The 21,069-nt window shown below is 35.8% G+C and overlaps 1 protein-coding gene and 2 long non-coding RNA genes across 3 annotated transcripts; 1 reads left to right on the plus strand and 2 right to left on the minus strand.

Moving 5' to 3' along the window:
• Positions 1 to 3,961: 3,961 nt before the first annotated feature.
• Positions 3,962 to 6,596, minus strand: LOC114819439 (uncharacterized). The gene is made up of 4 exons (XR_003766518.2): positions 6,460 to 6,596; positions 6,129 to 6,193; positions 5,614 to 5,747; positions 3,962 to 4,181 (listed from the first exon to the last, which is right to left on the minus strand). It is a non-coding gene; the product is annotated as an uncharacterized lncRNA (long non-coding RNA).
• An 831-nt stretch (positions 6,597 to 7,427) lies between these two features.
• LOC139189150 (uncharacterized) lies at positions 7,428 to 7,878 on the plus strand. The gene is made up of 2 exons (XR_011572723.1): positions 7,428 to 7,636; positions 7,761 to 7,878. It is a non-coding gene; the product is annotated as an uncharacterized lncRNA (long non-coding RNA).
• Positions 7,879 to 9,608: 1,730 nt separating this feature from the next.
• LOC103422738 (DEAD-box ATP-dependent RNA helicase 20-like) lies at positions 9,609 to 14,884 on the minus strand. The gene is made up of 13 exons (XM_029087983.2): positions 14,554 to 14,884; positions 14,075 to 14,403; positions 13,771 to 13,950; positions 13,496 to 13,654; positions 13,160 to 13,314; positions 12,816 to 12,908; positions 12,527 to 12,612; positions 12,217 to 12,452; positions 11,635 to 11,862; positions 10,697 to 10,743; positions 10,476 to 10,568; positions 10,113 to 10,353; positions 9,609 to 10,019 (listed from the first exon to the last, which is right to left on the minus strand). The coding sequence occupies exons 1-13, from the start codon at positions 14,589 to 14,591 to the stop codon at positions 9,892 to 9,894; spliced, it is 2,013 nt and encodes a 670-aa protein (XP_028943816.1). The 5' UTR covers positions 14,592 to 14,884; the 3' UTR covers positions 9,609 to 9,891.
• Positions 14,885 to 21,069: the final 6,185 nt, after the last annotated feature.

Below are 21,069 nucleotides of genomic sequence, written 5' to 3' on the forward strand. Positions count from 1 at the left end.
TGTTCGTGGTGAGTTTGAGGAAGTGAATGGAAGGGAATTTAACTGGAGTGGGAGATAAGCAGATCTTTCTGGTTTGGTTGGGGTTTTGCTTGGGTGGGCTTCCGATAAGATGGTGAATTTGGGCTGAAAAAAACCGAAAAAAAAACCGAAACCGAACCGAAAAATCCGAACCGAAAAAAAAACCGAACCGAAAAAAAACCGAAAAAATTGGGGCCGAACCGAACCGAACCGAAATTTCGGTTTGGTTTCGGTTTTGGCAAAAAACCGAACCGATAAGAACCGAACCCAGCCCTAATATAACCTTAACTTGACGAGGCAATGAACCACTCACTCACAATTTCGCCAAATATACAAAATACTACGGAGTAGGATTCTCTTTCTTCATATTCTCAATTCTTTTCTTCCCCTCCTCTCACACATTGTTTTTTATCTTATTGTTTATAAAAAAAAATCCATATAAAATATTGACCACGTAACCGTTTAAGTATGAGACGAAGAAATGGAAAAGAGATTAATAGGGGAGAGAATCATTCTCCAAACACTTCACTCTTGTAACTCGGAAGCCAACTACTTAATATCAGAAGCAACAAAACCCATAATTGAAAGGTCATTTTGTACCTCCATTGCAGGCAGCCACAGCCAAAGAGTCGGACTCCACCTGTACGACAGATGGAATCCCCTTTTTTTTTTTTCTTCTTTTATAAGAAAATGATTTGGTAATTTCCATGTACTTATAATACCTAAACACAAAGATTGCGACCTTTTTTCATAAAGATTTGTAGTTTAAGTAGTTAACAATATTTATTAGTCTTGCAGTCAGATATTTAATAAATAAAACCTTCTAACACTATCTAGTTAAAAAAAAACAATTAATACGAAAGACTTGGTTGAATGATATTTTCAAAATCTAATCAATCAAGAAAATCTAATGTAGGTTCATTGGTTGAAGGTTACAAAATTGTGAAATCCCAGGTTTTTTTTATACAAATATATCATTTGACAAAAAAAAAGTTTATTTTTTACGTTATTTGATTTAGTTCTTTCATGAAATACGCATTTTTACAATCTTACTTTACGTTATACTCAAACTCATTACATTTGTGATAGTGAAAATATAATTTATCTTTATAAATAGAAAGAACTAGAAAATATGCATGCGTGTTGTTGTGGGACTTGAATGCACTAGCCTTAACTGTATGAATAAGACACATTTAACTGAATAAATTAAACATAATCATGAATGAACAAAGAAATAGATGAGTGAAAGAGGTCGGTAAGATAAGAGCTTGGTTATACATTCAACATAGTTGATATGAAAAGATATTGTACAATTAACATGACGAAGTTGAACGTTCTTGATTACAAAAGATGTGGTTGCAAAAAAATCTGTTTCCATAAGAAACAAAAGCAATTCCTTTCAAAAAAAAAAAAAAAAAAAAAAACAGAAGCAACATGCAGTTCACATATATATTGCCTCTGAAGTTAAGATGGCAAAATATATGTCATGCAGGCCAGCCGCATGTTTTAGCAGTTAACAAAAAAACATTAAAAGTATTCCATTTTTGTTTCAACAGCTAAGCTTTCAAGCACTAATGTTCAATGAAAAAAAAAACGTAGGACGCCTATTTCCATAAGAAACAGAAGCATGATGCAATCCACACATATTTTGCCCTTGCAGTTAAGGTGGCAAAATATATGGCCTATAGGCCTGACAACTCTTTAAGCAGTTAACAAAAAACAAAAAACTGTTCCATTGTTGTTTCAACAAGTTTTCAAGGACATGGTAACTCCAAGAAAACAGAATGTTGGAAGATATAAAAACATGGCTAATTTCAAGCATAAACCATCTCTGAAAAATTAATACCTCAAGTTTGTTTTCCCAATCTACACCATAAATATTACTTAAAATTAACCAACATTAGACAACAAACTGAGGAAGCTCCTTGAAAATATCTATGGTGCTATAAAACACCCCAATAAGAATAATAAAATAAGATGCCAAGAATTCATGAGCAGCTAATTATAAGCTAAAGGAAAGACGGTCTAGTGCCTAAGAACCAAGGAAGTGAAACTTTGCTTGCTATATATGGATATGCATACTATAAGAAAGATTTATTCCCCCATGTAGTAGCCTTAGGGCCGGCCCTGAGTATTGAGGGACCTATGCAAAACTTAGATTGATGCCCTTCATTTTTTTTAATGTTATATTTCTTTATTATTATTATTTTTAAAATTTTCATCTATAAAACTAAAATATTACAAGTTACTGCAACAAAAATAAGTTGTTTGATCAGCCAGGTGTTTTTCCTTACCTTCAAAGGTCCTGAGTTTGATACACGTTGGATGCATTTTTGTTATTTCCTGTTTACAAATTTGCAAAAGTTTAAAATATAACAAAACAATATCACTGGGATTCGAACCCAGCACATGGGCTATAAGAAAGAAGAGCTAAACTGCTTGCGCTACAAACATAGATAAGATTGTCTTTTGCATCTAATTATTTTATATGCATCTGTATATATATAAGGAAAATTTAGGGGCCCTTCTGAATCGGGGGCCTGTGCGGTGGCACTTGTTACACACCCTCAGGGGCCGGCTCTAGTAGGCTGTTCTATGTAATCTTAAGCTAACCCAAGTAGACTAATTATAATTATGCAAAATATATATAAATCTGACTTTTTTAAATTGGGATTCGAAAGAATCAATACCTTGGCATATAACTGTATTCAACAATGACTGCAAGATCATCTTTCTAGCTATGCAACAAATCCAAATTGAGCACCATCGCATAATCTTGGGCTTACATTATGGAAAACAGAAGCACCGCCAACGTTTAGAACAATCAACGTTACTTGCCAACATCATTAGAGTGAACAATTAGGACCATTTTTTCTGTCTAGCCATTTTAGTTGGCCTAACCCTATGTAATTGATCATAATAACAGAATATTCTGATTGATATGGACAACATAGTTCCTCTAAAAAAAGGCTGGAATCATTCATACCTGCCAAAACCCAGAGTAATTTGGCTCAAGATGTGAGAGACCATTTATTTTTGTGTAACCATCAGAAGTCTCACTCATCTGCCTCCCAATCCCCTCCAATTATCCAACAACAACAACAACAAAGTATTTTCCTACTAAGTGAGGTCGGCTAAAATTCTACCCTTTTGAACTCTACCCTTATGTCCTAACTTCTTCACCCTCCCCCGTCTAATAGGATCAAAGTACTTCTTTTGTGTGTCATGTGTAAAGTTGATAGGAGCATATGCTTCCAAACAACTTTGAGTGGAATCGTTCAAAAAGAAGTTTTTATGACCCCCTTGCGCATTTAACACTGCATTCGAGTGCCGATGGAGATACAGCAATCCTTGCACATTTATCACTGTGCTCAGGCCACACAACGCGCCATTTACAGGTGACGCCCTAGTTTTAGCACAATTTCGTTCTGGATTCATTTTCATGAGGATTCGACGTAACCTAGGAGTGCCGACTGTCGACTACCTGACGCCCTCCCCCTCCTCCTTTATTCGGGCTTGGGACCAACAATGTAAGATAAATTTACACAGACGGAGTTTCTCCAACAGATGTATAAATGAAACAATGAAAATATATGGGAACTCAAAACTCAAGTGACCTTTCTTCTTGCATGAGAACTCAAATTCAAAACTCAAAATTAAGTCTCATAAAAAGTATAAAGTATAAAGCCATCTTATTTTTTCACCACATAAACAACAAATCACAAATGTAATTGTACACCCAGATAAAAAATTATTCAAATTCAGATAAAATTCGCATGAGTCGTCCAGAATCAGAATTGTATTAACATTTTTCATCCATAGTTTACATTCATGTTTACAACTATATTACACTTCTAAACTATCTTGGTCGTCACTTCAGAACTGCCGTCTTTTATTTTTCATGATAGACATGCTTCTCTGTTACAAATTGGAAAGAAAAAAAAAAGAGTTGTTAATGTAAATGAATAACAGTTTTAGTGAAGATAGTGATTTTTCTAATAAATAATTGAGTAAATTTTTGTGGTACTCAAATGCATTTAATAAGATTCATTAAAATAAAAATTGCAAGCTACCTTTTATCGTTGGTTAGCAACCTTCTACAAACTTTATTTTGGTGCGAGCACGAACAGTCACAACCTTCGTAAATAACAATTGACAAAAACCTGTCCAGATTCAAGATAAATCTTCAATGACAGTCATATGATAAAATCTGTCATTCTTCTAGTAGCATTCTTGCAATAAAAAAAAAACAACCATTGAGTTGCTTTACTTCCAAATTCAATTCATCCACCATACATAAAACAACTACAGGGAGGAAATCGAAAAAAAATCCTAAATCATAAAATTTCCAGTGCATGCACCACGAAGCTCCATATACGGTTACATACCACTCCTAAAATCAACTTATGCAGAACTATACACCATAAGCATTCTCAAAGATACAATATCCGGCTTGCATACTACTCAAACGACATAATCCATACTACTCAAACGACATAATCCATCGAAAATTAATCTGCAAGAAGAATAAAGAAAATTTACCCTAACAACACCATTAAAAAAAGGGGAATTCTGGAGATATTTTTGTTCAACCTGAATGGAAAATCAACAGAATTTCAAATTTAAAACAGTGAGCATTTTTCAAACCCAAAATTGAATCATCAGAAAACGAATTCAGTGCAACCATTATGCTCAAGGGAAATTTATTGTGACAAAATTCAAACGGATAGCAATCATGTCCGTGGATACCTATGACTTTTCTTATAACAACTTCATAGGTCCAATCCCAAATTCTATCATTTTCCTAAAGATGTTCCAATTTCGCAAAATCTTAAATCCAACTACATTTCTCAATGACCAAATGGCCACAGAACCAAAACAAAGCCTTGAAGGAGGGAAGAAGAAAGCAAAAAAATAAAAAATAAAAAAACTGAGTAAAGGTACTGTTCAGCTTTTGCAATAATAATTTACCTAACAAAAGTTTCCATTTGTTGGAGGTTTAGGCACTGGCAGCTGTAGAAAGCAATATAATATGTCATTGGTAGACAGATGTTATGCTTAAGAGTACAATAGCAACTCCTAATTCAATTACAGAAAAGAACCAACATCATCAACAACCTTTTTGCATACACTAACATTTTAGTCAACCAATTTACATGATAAGAACCGTACATTGGCATTGCGACAAAAGGAGATCGACTAAAATCTTCCCTAAAAATATCTACTTCTTTTCAATTGTGAAGCATTCTGCATGTATTCACTATCAAATACTTATATACATGATCAAACCTGTCAAAACAACATCGTTTGACAACCATCATAAAAAATACACCCAAAATTAAAATTAGTAATAAGAAACTAAAATAAAAGCAAGAAAAATAAAAATTGAAAATTGATAGGACTTACAAATGCCCATTTTTTCTTACTTCCAGAAAACTACTCAAGAAACAATGAGATAAAGAGTTCCAAAAATAAGAAATATAAGCATTTTCTAACTTATTGAGTCTCCTACCGAAAAAATGAAATATTAATGTTGCATAATAGAAGAGAAAACAACAGTAGATTTCTTTTATGCACTGTATTTTTCCAACTTACCCCAATATAATAGCATTCCACAACATTATATTGTTATCCTGGGGCTCCGCGCTAATCCCTGCAAGTGGGTCCTGTTGCAGCTGTTGAAGTCTCTCATGAGCCTATTCCTTTCAAGTCTCGTCGTTGCTAATTTGCTACCACCCATATATTCATGAACCCAATTTAATAAACCGTATTTTAAGATTAACTGTGCATTGAGCGAAAACCAATTTCAATATTTTTTCCAATGCCTGCCAAAACATCAATATTGGGGCAACTCATTTGCGCAACTTAAACACATAATTACCAATACAAATCCTTTAAACTACGACGTAGATAACTTTAGCTGAGCTACATATAGACAAATTCAAAGTTCAAGACTTGAAATTTCACTTTAATTAAGCAGCTTTTCAAAAACTGTAGTCTTGAGTTTTCTCAGACAGTAGCAAATTTTTCATAGCTGATTTCAGTTACCCCAAATCAATTAAAAATAAATAAATACATTTAAATTCCAAATTGGGCATGAAATTACTTGCCTTGAGTAGGGAGGGTTTTACAAAATGCCGCCTTTGGAGACCCTACCTTTGGGCGGCTGCGGCGCCTGGTGTGGCAGTGCGAGATGCGAGTCACACAGAGAGTTTGAGAAGCAACGATTAATTTTTTGAATGAGAGAAATGGAATGAAGCAGAAGACTTGAGAAGAGGCATCTTCAACGATGATGAACACTCTACAAACAAAATCCCCAAAATCACAAAAAGAAATTTGAACACAAAATCCATTTGTAAATCCAAAATCACAAAAATGAAATTCAAACAAAACAAAAAGGAAATTAAGAGAGAACGGGAGAATAGAGAGAGATTGAAGTACTGTTAGTTAAAGAGTGGACGGTGTTGGTTTTTGGAGCACAGTAATCCCTGAAGATCTCTTCTGCCATTGGCAGACTCGAGCCTATCTCCCTGCTCCTCTCCTTCATCTCACCGAAGTTCTTGAGTTACAGAAAGGGGTGTGATATTCACACACCCCCTTTTACTTCTCTCACACCTTTTTAATTTTCGATTGTTGGATCAGATAAATTAAAGAAGATCAAAGGACAGAAATTAACAAAGGGTGTGGGAAAAGTAAAAAGGGGTGTGTGGATAGCACACCCCTTACAGACCAAACGGACAAAATTACCCTCCCAACCCAGCCCCATTTGGCTGGTATTGTTGTGAATAGCATGAAATCGAGTGGCACCGTGCTAAACCATGCGGACAAAATCACCCTTTGAACTTTTGAGAGTTACCCTCCCAACCCATCCTAATTTGGCTGGCATTTTTGTAAATAGAGTGAAATCGAGTGGCATTTTCTTGACTGTAGCCATAAACAGGCCAATTCCCCTCCAATTTTAGAATAAATAATAATGACATCTTCGTACTTGAATTTCTGACATTAACAAAGAAAATACCACTAAATCAAAATAGTAATTTGTATTTTATCATTCAACTTCATTTCATATCAATCAACATTAAATCTAAAAGTATGGTTAATTTTCTTCTTTTTGAAATTAATGGTTGATCTTTTTCACAGATATAATTATTTTCTTTTTAGCATAGACTTGGCGCTCATTTGGAAATAGCTAAAAGCTTTTTTTGTTTAAATTTTTGGAACCAATTCTTAGTAAAATGACATCCGCATGGTTTAGCACGGAGCCACTCAATTTCATGCTATTTACAACAATACCAGCCAAATGGGGCTGGGTTGGGAGGGTAATTTTGTCCGTTTGGTTTGGCACAGATTACTGGGTTACAAGCGTGCGCTCTCCTCTCATCTCTCACTCTTCCTTTCTCTCTCCTACTCTAGTAGCCACAACACCATCTCTGGAATAGCATCGGCTTCTGCTTCCTAAAACCAAAACCACACAAACTCACCTCCATTTCTATAACTCAAGAGCTTCGGTGAGATGGAGGAGAGGAGTAGGGAGATGGGCTCAAATCCGCCAACGGCGGAAGAGATCTTCAGGGATTACTGTGCTCCGATAACCGACGTCGTCCACTCTTAACTAACGGTACTTCGATCTCTCTCTCTATTCTCCCTTCCTCTCTTAATTTCCTTTTTGTTTTGTTTTAATTTCATTATTACGATTTTGGATTTACAAATGGATTTTGTGATTTTAGGGATTTTGTTTGTAGAGCGTTCATCATCATTGAAGATGCCTCTTCTCGAGTCTTCTGCTTCATTCCGTTTCTTTTATCCAAAAAATTAATCGATGCTTCTCAAACTCTCTCTGTGTCTCGCATTGCCACACCAAGCACCGCACCATGAACAGGCCAATTCCCCTCCAAGTTTAGAATAGATAATAATGACATCTTCGTACTTGAGTTTCTGACATTAACAAAGAAAATACTACTAAAAGGTCGTACTCAGTGCACAAGGCTCCCGCTTTACGCAGGGTCTGGGAGAGGTGAATGTTGGCTAGCCTTACCCCCATTTATGGAGAGGCTGCTCCCAAGTCTCGAACCTGAGACCTACCGCTCATGGGCGAAGGCACTTGCCATCGCACCAAGTGCGACCTCTTAACAAAGAAAATACCACTAAATCAAAATATTAATTTGTATTTTATCATTCAACTTCATTTCATATCAATCAACATTAGATCTTAAAGTATGGTTAATTTTCTTCTTTTTGAAATTAATGGTTGATCTTTTTCACGGATATAATTATTTTCTTTTTCGTATAGACTTAGCGCTCATTTGGAAATAGCTAAAAGCTTTTTTGTTAAAATTTTTGAAACCAATTCTTGGTAAAATGACAAGTGAATTTTGAAAAAAAAAAAATCTTTTATTGCTTTATGCAAGAAACACATAACTTTTGCTTCTCGTATGAAGTACTTTAAACGTTTTTGAAACCCAAAAACATTTTATTTAAAAACGCTTTAAATCATTTTTAAAATATTTCAAACAAAACTTAACACTATACCTACTTTTTTCTATGGCTCCAAAATAACGGTCCATATGGTGTTATATGGACATTGAAACTCAGTAGGAAAATTCACCATGCTTTCTCAAGCTCCCCACATTTTATCCGCTATCTCCAAGTTCTTCAACTCCCATTTGCCAATGGAAGCTCTCTCATTGCAAACCCTACTCCAGCTCCATTCTTCTCTCAGAACAATTCCAAGGTAAAGGTTTCGCCATCTTGACATATATATTTGGTTTCTTGCAAGAAACTTACCTACACCGGAATGTCAGTATGATAATATGCTAAAATGGTAACATATCAAGTCATTCTGGTATTGTCATGTGTTTCAATTTCTTTCACTTGACTATGCGTGATGGACGCGGTATACTTCCGCAGTGACCTCGTTGAAGATGGTAGTGTTAGATGTTAGAAAACTAAATTTATGTGATCTTTCCCACTTTACTGAATCTAAAAGCAAGTTGCTTTTCAGTCTTCATTGTTACAATAGTTTTAGATTGCAGTGACCAAATTTTATGTCATCTGGTAATTGATATTTTGGTTTAAAGGGGAGTTGGTTGATTATGTTGCTTGAACCAGTTATGTTGAGAAAGATCAATCTAAAATTAACGTGGCCAGGACCTTGCATGAACGATTTCCCTCACCACCGCCGAAAACATTGCCAAGAAGGCTGTTTTTGCAGTTCATGGGATTCTGCCCAGTTCTAGCACATCCTGTTTTTGCGGCACCAATGCCGAGTTCTAGCACATCCTGTCTTCGTTTGTTTCCATTTTGTGTTTTCGATTTGTACGTGAAATTTAGGTCATAATTAGGGATGCAAAGGTTATGTTGAGCTTCTTATATTGGAAAATTTCGAGTCTCATGTGATTTTTGTTTGGAAATTGAAGCATTCAAAACATTAAAGCTTCCCAGCGGTGTCAGGATTCAAGGTACAGATTGTGCAGATTAATTCCTCTAAAATTCGGAGTTGAACTAAAAATTCAAAGTCCCGGAACTTGTTGATTCCCAACGTTCGTCAAACATTCAAGTATCAAAGTTCTGCTGTCCAAACAACGTCTAAATTAGTTAGTTTAGGTCATATTTGTTACTGAAGTCTAATACAGTCATTGGGTTTTCCAACTCTCATATCCAAACACAACCGTATATTACATAATTTACGGTCTCCCAAAAAAGCCTAATCAATCTCCACGTTCATGTTAGGGTTGCCCTAGCCTGCAGTAGCCACGCCCCGGCCGGCTCCTTCCATTCTCTTAACCATTGCAATAACAGTTGCCTGCAAACCATTAAATTTATGATATATATACATCAAATTTACCTCTTATTGTCAATGAGACTAGTGACCCATCATTCATCGTCGTCTTCTTCATTGTCTTCATCGTCATCATCGTCTTCATCGTCATCATCGTCTTCATTGTTCTCATCGTCTTCATCATCTTCATCCTCTTCATCGTCTTCTAGCCAGATACTATAGACTGACAAATGAAATGCATGATAGTTAAGAACCCCAAACATTACTAATTTGAAAGTTCTCTGAATTTTAAGTGCTTCAGACAACTGATACTTACTTGGATATTCGAATCCCTCTCTAGTGTCATGCATTTTTGACAAACGGCCATCAGAATTGACCAGACCAAACAACATCGTTTCCTTTTTGTCACTCGCCTCAACAACTATTGCTTGGTAAAGCTTCTTTTCATAAGTCGTGGGGTCAGCTGCCTCAAAAGTTAGATAAGCCATTCTAGCAAAAAAACACAAGGTAGTGAATTGGTATGCCTCCACCACTCTCACAAAATGCGCTTGGAGCCCCTAAAAAAGAAAACCATGCAGAGTATTATATTAAAACAAGTGCGCTATTAAAGATTACTCCTAAAACAGAACATGCTAACGTAAGAAATAGTGCAGCAGCCATTACAAATTCAGATCCGAACCTTTACTTTTCTGATTTCCTCCAGGGCATAACGGGCATGTATTTCAGGCCTCGGAGAAGGCAGATACATTGGAGAGAAATGACCAGGTCCAGTCTGTTTAAATAAAGGCAAGCGGAACAAAGTTAGCAACATATAGACCTTATTTTATGGTCTTGTACGCAAATGCACAGTTAAGTAATAAGCTGCAGCCAAGTAGCGCGCGCACACATATTCACATATACCATTTTGTTGTTAGGCACCCAGCGCCGCAACGGAGGTATGTAGGTTCCTGGAAGATATCAGTTCATACCATATCATAAATCCAAAAAAGAATTGAATTCCAAAAGGACTATATCTTGATAATATGTTTCGCCGTCAATCATACCCAAATAAATAAATAGTCGGAAGTCAAAGATTAACCATATGTTTGCATCATACCCGAACCATAAACCACCAAAAAAAAAAAACAGTACCAACGTCAATATTTGGAGTAGAGCAGCTAAACAAGTTTTAGGCTTAAATGAAGAAGGGCGGCAAGAGAAGTATAAGATCAAGGCTCCCAAAATTTATTTAATACCCCCAAGAAATCACACGAAAGCATATACAGGGTGTAGGTAGGACAGGATGGCAATGGGGTGGATCGGGTTCTGACGTGCCATTCCCATCCAAAACGGTAGAATCCCTCGACAGGTATTTGCGTAACCCAACCCATCAAATAAAGGATTTTTCATTGGGTAACAGTTTTTTCCATTATGATATTTATATTTATTTATATACTAATTAGATAGTGGATTTTAAATAAAAATGAGATTATACTCCTACTACTAATACAATTGATGTAATGCATATAACAAATATTATTAAATATTTATATTACCAAGAAAACATGTGTACTACAAATAATTGATAAGCATATAATTTATACTATTAATATCATTAATGCATATAATTACCAGGACTTCCAAATTTAATAATGCATAATTATTGATAACCTGTTCTTCATATAATAAATATTTATATTCTTTTATTAAAAAATGAAAATGGTTTCATTTCGGTTGTGGGTTCTGAACGGATACCACAGTAACCATAACTAAACCTTAAACCAAATAATTTACCCATCACGTGTGTATATGACAATGTGTGTACAACATCATTGACTCTACCGTTTGTAGTTACTGACCTGGATATGTTACATCACGCCCCAGTTGTTCCAATTCAGAACTAACATTCTGTCCAGCTTTCTTGAGTAAGATGGTAAGTCCCTTTGCGCATCCAGCATTAGCAGTTGTAAAGAATGTGTATGCTGTTCCTTCTGCTGCAGCACTTCCAAAACGGTCAATGCGGTAAACATAATCATCAAGGGATCCTGGAAAGTCGTAATTGATAACATATTTCACATCCTTCAGATCTGCAAATTAAGCATAAAACGGATTATTAGAAACAAGGCTTCTGGCCATTTCACAGGATAAATGCATTCAACAAAAAATTGCCAGGTTGACACACCTGCAACCCCCATAGTAAACAAACAAACCCTAGGTTACTAACAGGACATGATTTTGGAAAGGGAGATGTCGACTAGTAAATCAAACAAAGCCTTCAACTGTGACGAGATTGAAGAACGTAAATTTCTTTCTGGATAAAATTATAATAGTAATAATAGATGCAACTGTTGAGGCACAAAAAAAAAAAAAAAAAAAAAAAAAAAAAAAAAAACAGAGTTCCTTTCGAGTCTTTCACAAACTAAAAGAAATTCTATTGATACCTAGAACATGAGCGGCTACATCTGTTGCAATCATTATGGGGATCTTGCCAGCTTGAAACTCAGAGGCAATACTGACCCTTTCCGCTTGACTTTTGTTTTCATGAAACGAGACTGCGTGCAGACCGTCCGTGCAAAGCTGCAGAGCGATGTGATCTTGTGATTCACATCCTTTCTTTGTATCCATGAATATCACTACTCTGCTGCCATCCAATATACCATCTAGCAGCGCAACCAACCTGAAAATTTGAAATAATCAGAGATATATATAACCTCAAACAAACTGGGGGTCAACCATTAGAATGTCCCCTACTTGTTATATTTCTGATCCTCAGTAAGGACGTAAACAATTTGGTCCACCGGAGGTGTCACTTTCAGATCTGGAGAAATTATTTGAACCTGTTGAACATCCAAAGGTTAATATCAAACATGTATTGGGTACGCACATGAAAAAAATACGCCAAAGAGTACTATTGTAATCACAAGATAGAACTAAAAGGACATTTTGTGACCACCAATTTCATCCAGTAACAACAATTAAAAACGACTATGTGATGCAAAAAATAAAAAATAAAAATAAAAAAAATAGTAAGATACATTACTTTGCATGGGTTGTGAAGGAATAGTTTTGCCCGTTTATCAACATCTTCTGGCCAGCTACTACCCCAGAATGATTTTTGACAGTCTTCACGAATCTGTATTCAACAAACCCATAGACAGCAATGAGAATTTCAACTGAACATAAACTTTGGTATATAAACACACACGCACACACGTATGTACACACAGTTACACGCATGTATGTGTGTAAGGGAATTCAAAAATGCTAAAGAGTTCATCTGACTCTTTAATGGAATCCAATAATCTTTTCCAGCTTTTCAAGAGATTGACGTTAAAAAAATAGCAATGCAGGTATGAAGAACCAAGTAATGGTAACATGTCAAACCTCAGATAATAGATTTCGTATTTGAGGCTCATGCGTGTCTGATAGCATCCAATCAGCACCATCCAACACAAGGTATGTGACGCTTTTCAAGTTTGTACGTTTTCTCTTTAACGAAAGAAGCAAGCCACCAAGTGTGTAGATTAAAATCCCACCTCCTGAGCCAAAATATGAATTGCAATCAATAAGTAGAAAAACTGTATACTCAAAGAAGAAATCCCCTTAAACAATGCCTATAACAGAAAAACAAGTAGTAAAGGTCCAACGCATGAAATTCCGTCACAGCAGCACAATAATAGCAATAGATAGTAAAATGCAGTTCACCACCACCACCACCACCACAAGTCTGACCACAATTTTCAGGCTTAAGCAGGGACAAGCCGAATAAGACTTTAATGTTGTAAGCAGCAGCAAATTTAGCACACTCTTGATGGATTTGTTCAGCGCGTTGAGTGTTTGGAGCTAAAATCAATACTATTGGGCCATCTCCACCACGAGCTGAAGAAAAATTATAAAATGGATAACTTTATTCCCGATGCATATATAACCAAATATATGATTCAAAGAGCCAGGATTTGATTATCTCAAGGATAACTAACATATATAAAACTCACATCGTTTTGGCTGTGAGTTTGCATGGAGAATTGCAGGGATCAGATACGCTAGCATCTTCCCGGATCCTGGTTGAGCAATACCAATGAGGTCACGGTCCTCCAAATCCATTGGCCATACTTGAGCTTGAATTGGTGTAGGTCTAACAAATCCAGCTTTTGAAAATTCTTGTATAACATTTTCTGTGATGATCAAGAGAATTGAACAATTCAATACATATATGTATACATTCAAAGGGAAATTAATTTATGTTTGATATATTGTATAACAAGTTAATTTGTTTAATACAAGAAAAAAAAGAAGTACCCGGAAGCCGAGTGTGATCAAAAGTTCTGATGGGGTTTGGAGCATCATCCCAGCCTACAACACGGATTCCCCTCCGTAGCCTATACTCCTCGACGAGGTCGTCGGGCGTGTAAGAGGTGCCATCAGTAGTAATTTCCCTCTTGTGGTGGCCCTGCGTTTCAGACGGGCCGCCTTGAGCGGTAATTTTCCTCCGCTGGCTCCTATACTCCTTGCCCTCGCCGGCAGTATTTGAGGAGCCTTGAGCGGCAGCAGCAACAACATAATGCTGTGCTAACCGTGCCGAGCGACGACAGCCTCCCGTAGCACCACCACCAAAAGCGTCCAACCCGCTGAAACAAACATCACAAACTTATGAATTTTTTCAATCACCTCTCGGCCGGGTAACCAGCTAAGTACTAACAAAATTTAGCAAATTTAAATTCGTACCCACAATTCCTCATATGAGAGAGAGAGAGAGAGGGGATAGAGAGAGGAGTTACCTTCTTTTTGTCCGACGGTCATCGGAGCGCGTCGCCATATTCGAGATAGCTAGCTAGGGTTACGGGAGAGATTTTTCAATATTATCACCGGTACACGGATGGTATATCACGTGTTATTAAATAAATTATGAGATAGTATGTTAAAAAGTTAATTACTTAAAAAAATAAAAAAAATTATTATTTTTATTAAAATACGTGATGTATCACTTGTGTTCCGATCACGACTAAAGATTTATTGGGTTACGGAATTTTGAATTACGATAACGCTCGAAATTTTAACCAGGTGAGACTGTTTGTTGCTTTTATTTAGGTTTCTGATCGCTGCCGACCTAGTTCGATTTGGATCAAGTCCATTATTTGATTGGATTGTGTTATCATGTCTTATTCCTACTTCTTTTTTATGTTCAGATATCATGTGGACTTGGGACCACCAACACCGTAATTTTCATTTTTATTTCTTCCTTTATTCGATTGGGCTTGTGCTGTTGTTTTGTTCTGCAGAGGAAAGAGTCTGATTGGAGGGATTAATTCTCACCGATTTTTATTAGGGTTTTTATCACAAATGGTCATTGCGATTGATCAAACTCATCATTTTTGTTTTTTACTTTCAATATCAATCAATGTAATCCTTGACTTTCACTACCCCACATCAATTTCATCATTCCATTAAGATTTCGTTAACTATTCTGTTAGTTTGTATGTATGAACCACGAATCGAATAAAATGGTGACACGTGGATTACACAAAATAAGGATTTTTATCACAAATGGTCCTTGACATTGATCCAACTCCTCATTTTCGTCCCTAAGTTTCAAAAATCGATAAATGTGGTCCTGACTTTCACTACTGCATATCCATTTAGTCATTCCGTTAAAATTCATCAATATTTGCCATAAAAATCCCACTACATAATAAGAAGTTGGATCAATGTTAGGGACCATTTGCGATAAAAATCTTTATTCTGTGTAATCCACGTGCCACCATTTCATTGAATTTGTGGGTCCCATATACAAACTAACAAAATAGTTGACGAAATCTTAATGGAATGAAAAATTTGATGTCCGATAGTGAATATCATGGACGACATTAATTGATTTTAAAAATGAGGGACCAAAATGATGAGTTTGATCAATCTTAGAGATCATTTGTGATAAAAACCCTATTTATTAATTCTGATTTTAATTTTGATTTCTAGCTTTATTAAATCACGGAGAATTAAAAGGAAAGACATACTTATTGGAAGGAGAGAAGAGAACATAGCTTTAATTTTGGATTTTACTTTTTAAATGGGTGTATATATAAATTTATATATTGAATTGGGTGTACGGTGGTAGTTTAGTAAGTAAATTTGAGTTTAAAGAGATATTAATAGTTTAATAAAAATAATAGGATTTTCATCACAGACGGTCCTTAAAATTGACTCACTTCATTAAGATGGTTTAGAAATTGAAAATCGATTAATGTAGTCTCTGAAAATTGGTGTCCCAAATTAATGTGGTTATTCTCCATTTTACTATGTTTGATCAATCTTAGATTGGAGAAGCAATTAATAATTTAGAAAACTAGATTTTAGTCCTTAAAAATGATTACTTTTAGGCAAATACGGTAAGGAAGATTAAAAACTAATTTTAGTCATTTGACTCGTGTCCAAATCAGCATTTATATTCCACGTCATAATTAATTTCTTTTACATAATTTTACTATGTTTTGTCTTCCTATATTACCCCTAAATATTGCTATTAAATGGTTCACAATAGAATGATTTTTTTTTTTAAATTCAAAATGAGCATCCGGCATTTAAAGATGCAACATCAAAGGAATTAGAGATTAGGCTTCTTAGAAAAAAAGATTAGGCTTTTGCAATTGAAAACAGGATTAGGTAATTACGATTTCCCCTTTTTCTCATCATTTGTAGTAGGTCTCTCTCTATTTTCTTTCTTGGTTTTGAATGGTATATGGCTTGTGTATGTATGTGGATTCCAACGAAGAGAATGGGTTCAGTAAATTTTTATTTTTTTTGTGGCATTGTGCTTGTGATATTTCTTATTTTATTAGTTTTTGTTGTTATTTTGTGTTGGTTGATTTTATTATCGGGTTTTGATCATTTTGTCAGTTTATGAATTGTTGATTTTGGAGTTGGGTTTGATCTATTGCATCTATACTCGATTAGGTATGATAAGTTAGACACATTTGATTAGGTACTATAATGTAGATGCATTCGATTATGTACTATAACGTAGATGTATTCGGTTAGGTGCGTTCAACCAGGTACTATAATTTAGGTGCCTTCAACTAGATACTATGATTAGGTGTTTTCAACTAGGTACTATAATTTAGGTGTGTTTAGCTAGGTACTAATATGTAGATACATACACTTTTTTGGTGTATTATACATGTGATACCTTAACTTTTTTTCATCTTGTAATTTAGGCATGATGATATGAAAAATCTTTTCAGGCACCATAATCATGGAAGAAATCAAGCATAAATTAATCAAAGTAAAAATGAGTTTATAATAATTTGGAACTTACCAAAAAGGTCGAATAATTAATTAGAGGGGCACAATGGGAACAAAAAGAGCCATTAAAGAGTTTAAAAATAACAAAATATGAGTTATAATAATCATGATGACATAGATCAAACCCAATCAAATGTGTCTAACTTATCATAGTATAGATGCAAGAGATCAAACCCAACTCCAAAATCAACAATTCATAAACTGACAAAATGATCAAAACCCGATAATAAAATCAACCAACACAAAATAACAACAAAAACTAATAAAATAAGAAATATCACAAGCACAATGCCACAAAAAAAAAAATTACTGAACCCATTCTCTTCGTTGCAAATCGTTGGAATCCACATACATACACAAGCCATATACCATTCAAAACCAAGAAAGAAAATAGAGAGAGACCTACTACAAATGATGAGAAAAAGGGGAAATCGTAATTACCTAATCCCGTTTTCAATTGCAAAAGCCTAATCTTTTTTTCTAAGAAGCCTAATCTCTAATTCCTTTGATGTTGCATCTTTAAATGCCGGATGCTCATTTTGAATTTAAAAAAAAAAAATCATTCTATTGTGAACCATTTAATAGCAATATTTAGGGGTAATATAGGAAGACAAAACATAGTAAAATTATGTAAAAGAAATTAATTATGACATGGAATATAAATGCTGATTTGGACACGAGTCAAACGACTAAAATTAGTTTTTAACTTCCTTACGGTATTTGCCTAAAAGTAATCATTTTTAAGGACTAAAATCTAGTTTTCTAAATTATTAATTGCTTCTCCAATCTTTCTATCTCATTTGGAATTCCCGTCTATGGTTCCCCTTTCCGAATCAAAACAAAGCTCAATGACTATTTTAGGACAGTTTTCCCTTCGGTTCCAACATAGGATTTTTCAAATTCCAAAAACTTACAAAAAACAGGAGTAGAGCTAGTTACCTCATTTGTATTTCAGTTTTCTTAGGCTGAGCTTTCGTTTTTCTGGGCGGCATTTTCCCTATCTCTCTCCCCCTTCACTGAGAGCGCTGGTTTTAGAAAATGGGAGCTCTGGCAAAAGAGTGAGAGCTGGCTTTAGAAAATGGGGAGCTCTGTCAAAAGAGAGTGGGTTTAGGGTTTTATCGTTCAGACCACCTACCCTTTTGTTTCCTTTTCATATTAAAAAAAATTGAAAAAGGAAAACAAAACCATTAATGTGGGCCCTCTTCCGTACATCAACGTGAACCAATGAGGGCGGAGGCACATTCACGAAGAATAGGTCTACCTTCGAGTGTCGGCCAGCATGTGCTTATCCTGGTATTCGAGGAATATCGGGATTGGGGCGTGTCATATTTCACCGAAATTTCAATGTCTACAAATGTCCTCACTTCAAAGCACGTTGTATACATGTACTTGTCACAAAAGGTATAAAATATCGATGATATCGGAAATATCGGTAGTCCAAAAACAAGAAAATTTCGATGGAAATATCGGGATATTATCGATATCGATAAAAATTGAATAAAAACCACAGAAATTATAAGAAAAACTTGGAAATTTTTATTGAAACTTTGCAGGATGTTTATTTAGTCAATTATCTATTAGTTTATCACATAAAATTGGAAGGAAATGCATTGCATGATAGATATAACTGATTTAAGTTGATTATATAGCGAGCTGGCAAACATTGTGAGTATAGAAAATATGTAGTAATTAATGAAAGAAGTTTAAACACACCATAATCATTTATATATATAATGAATTAGTACAATATTTTACACTTTATACATTGCATGGTAAGATTCATGAGTGACTTAGCAAGGTCTAAAATATCGATGATATCGGAAATATCGGTAGTCCAAAAACACGGAAATTTCGATGAAAATATCGGGATATTATGGATATTTTAGACCATAGTCACAAGTAGAAGATGTGTCCTGAAGTTCTTCAATATAGATGTCGATTCAAAGGCTGTTGAGCCTTGATCTTGAATTGGGTTGGGAGCTTCTTCAAGGGTCGTTGAGGCTTGGTCTTGAATTAGGCTGAAAGTTTCTTCAAGGAACGTCGGGGGCTTTATCTTGAATAAAATTGGACCACGAGCAGTTTCACGTGGTGGGTGATTTTCAACTTTGCTGGGGATGAATTGGCACGTGTATTTGTTGTGCTTGTTGACTCTCCACGGATTCGATGTATCATTTTCACTTGCCTTATCTGTTCTCTAGGCAGAAGTGGTATCATCTCTAAAAGTATATCAATAACTGAAGATGACTACTCGAGAGCAATGCAAGGTAATCAATAAGGGAAAGGTTTCAAGCATCAGTTCCAGATCAGAAATTTGATTTCAGGTTCCGATTGATTACTCTCTTTCTCATTGTCTTACAGATAAAAACAAAGGCAAATAACAAGCATGATATGAGATACCTTTGCTTTTGAAGAATTAGCGGATGAATCGACATGTGTTTTGTTGCGCTTGTTAACTTTCCACAGGCTTGATCTAAACTGGGCTGGAAGATCCGGACAAGGAAGATGAGAGTTTCTTGGCGATGGGGACGATTTGACGGTGTTGCACAATGAGGCTTTGCTCTTCGGCGATGGTGTCAGCGAAAGACTATTAAAGCTTCTCGAGCTCTTTGATTAGAGCAACGATGCTAAGCTTGGATTTGACTTAAACTCCTCTATCTAGATTATGCGGTTATGCAGGGAAGGGCGTCGTGCTATAGTGATCTGTTCCAACTCATCATTGTGCTCGAGCTCAGATGAAGAGCTTGCAGTTTCTTTTGCCAATTGTTTCAAAGATGACCAAACTCAGCTTGCAAGGGCTGCTGCAGGCAAGCCGAGTCGCATGTGGGCATAGCACATCCACTTGGGCTAGCTGTGGAGGACACAGGCCGAGATGTGAGCCGAGACAAGGACAAGCCCATCTCGCAAGGGTTGCTACAGGCAGGTCGAGTTATATGTGAGCATAGCCCATCCACTTAGGCTGGCTGTGGAAGACACGTCTGAGACGCGGGGGCCTAGTAGGAAAGGCTTGCTGGCTATAGGCTTCGATTTTGGACATCGGGCTTCTGGCCCATGAGTTGTGGTACAGTGGCAGCAAGCCCAAAGGGCTGCTGCAGGGGTCTAATGGCACGGCACTTTGGGCTTGCTGCAGGGGTCTAATGGCACGGCACGGCTAGGCTTCAAGCCAACAACGATGCTAGCAGTGGTGCCCATGGTGGCTGCAGTGGTGCCATAATCCCAATTTTTTTTTTTTGGACATCCCTAGGGTTTAAAACCTTAAATTGCTTCTAATTTATTTAGATGCTTTAACTCACAAATTCCACATAGAAAATAATTGCGTAATGCATGAAACGTGTATATATATATTGGAAGGTAAATATAAATGTAAGGGGTTCATGCATCATGGGGAATGTTTTCATGTTTTACGAACGTTTCAAATATCTTCATTTATTTTAAGCGTACATGATTGGCAAAAAAAAAAAAGTCTTTGAATTTTGTGGAAGAAAGCCTCCTCCTACGATCCTTCAGTTCCTTAGCTTCTGGCAAGAGCGTGCTTATAACGTGTTGTAGGCCTATTTAACTGAACTGTATTTAGGACAAGAGAGGGAGAGAGGCCGGCGGCAAAGAGAGAGAAGAGAGAGATTTAATCTTAAGGTGTGTGTTGTATCACCCCCATTGTGTCTTTATTTATAGTAGTAGGATAGGTAGAATCCTTACCCTTTTAGGATTACAACTTAATTAAGATACTAACTCCTAATAGGAATCTAAAAGATATTCCTAGATATGCTAGGATTTACACAATCACATTCCTATTCCAAATATGACTGCAACAATAATTATATTATTGATTTTTAAGTAATTATTATATTGTAAAAATATTATTTGAATTTGTTTAAATTTCATAATAGGACATTAAATGCATAAATGTAAGAGTTAAATTTCTTAAATGATTTTAGGGACCTCAATTAAACTATTTAAACAAACAAGGTTTCATTTTAACAATTAGGTTAACTAAGGACCGG

This window comes from Malus domestica, chromosome 11, assembly GCF_042453785.1.
Source record: "Malus domestica chromosome 11, GDT2T_hap1".
Classification (NCBI taxonomy): domain Eukaryota; kingdom Viridiplantae; phylum Streptophyta; class Magnoliopsida; order Rosales; family Rosaceae; genus Malus; species Malus domestica.

Excerpts from the sequence above, each read along its gene's own strand:
- LOC103422738 (XM_029087983.2), bottom strand. The coding sequence starts at position 14,591 with ATGGCGACGCGCTCCGATGACCGTCGGACAAAAAGAAG. Across the intron at positions 12,909-13,159 it reads TACGAAATCTATTATCTGAG|ATTCGTGAAGACTGTCAAAA; the intron begins GTTTGACATGTT and ends TGTTGAATACAG. Across the intron at positions 12,453-12,526 it reads GAGGATCAGAAATATAACAA|GTTGGTTGCGCTGCTAGATG; the intron begins GTAGGGGACATT and ends TCAAATTTTCAG.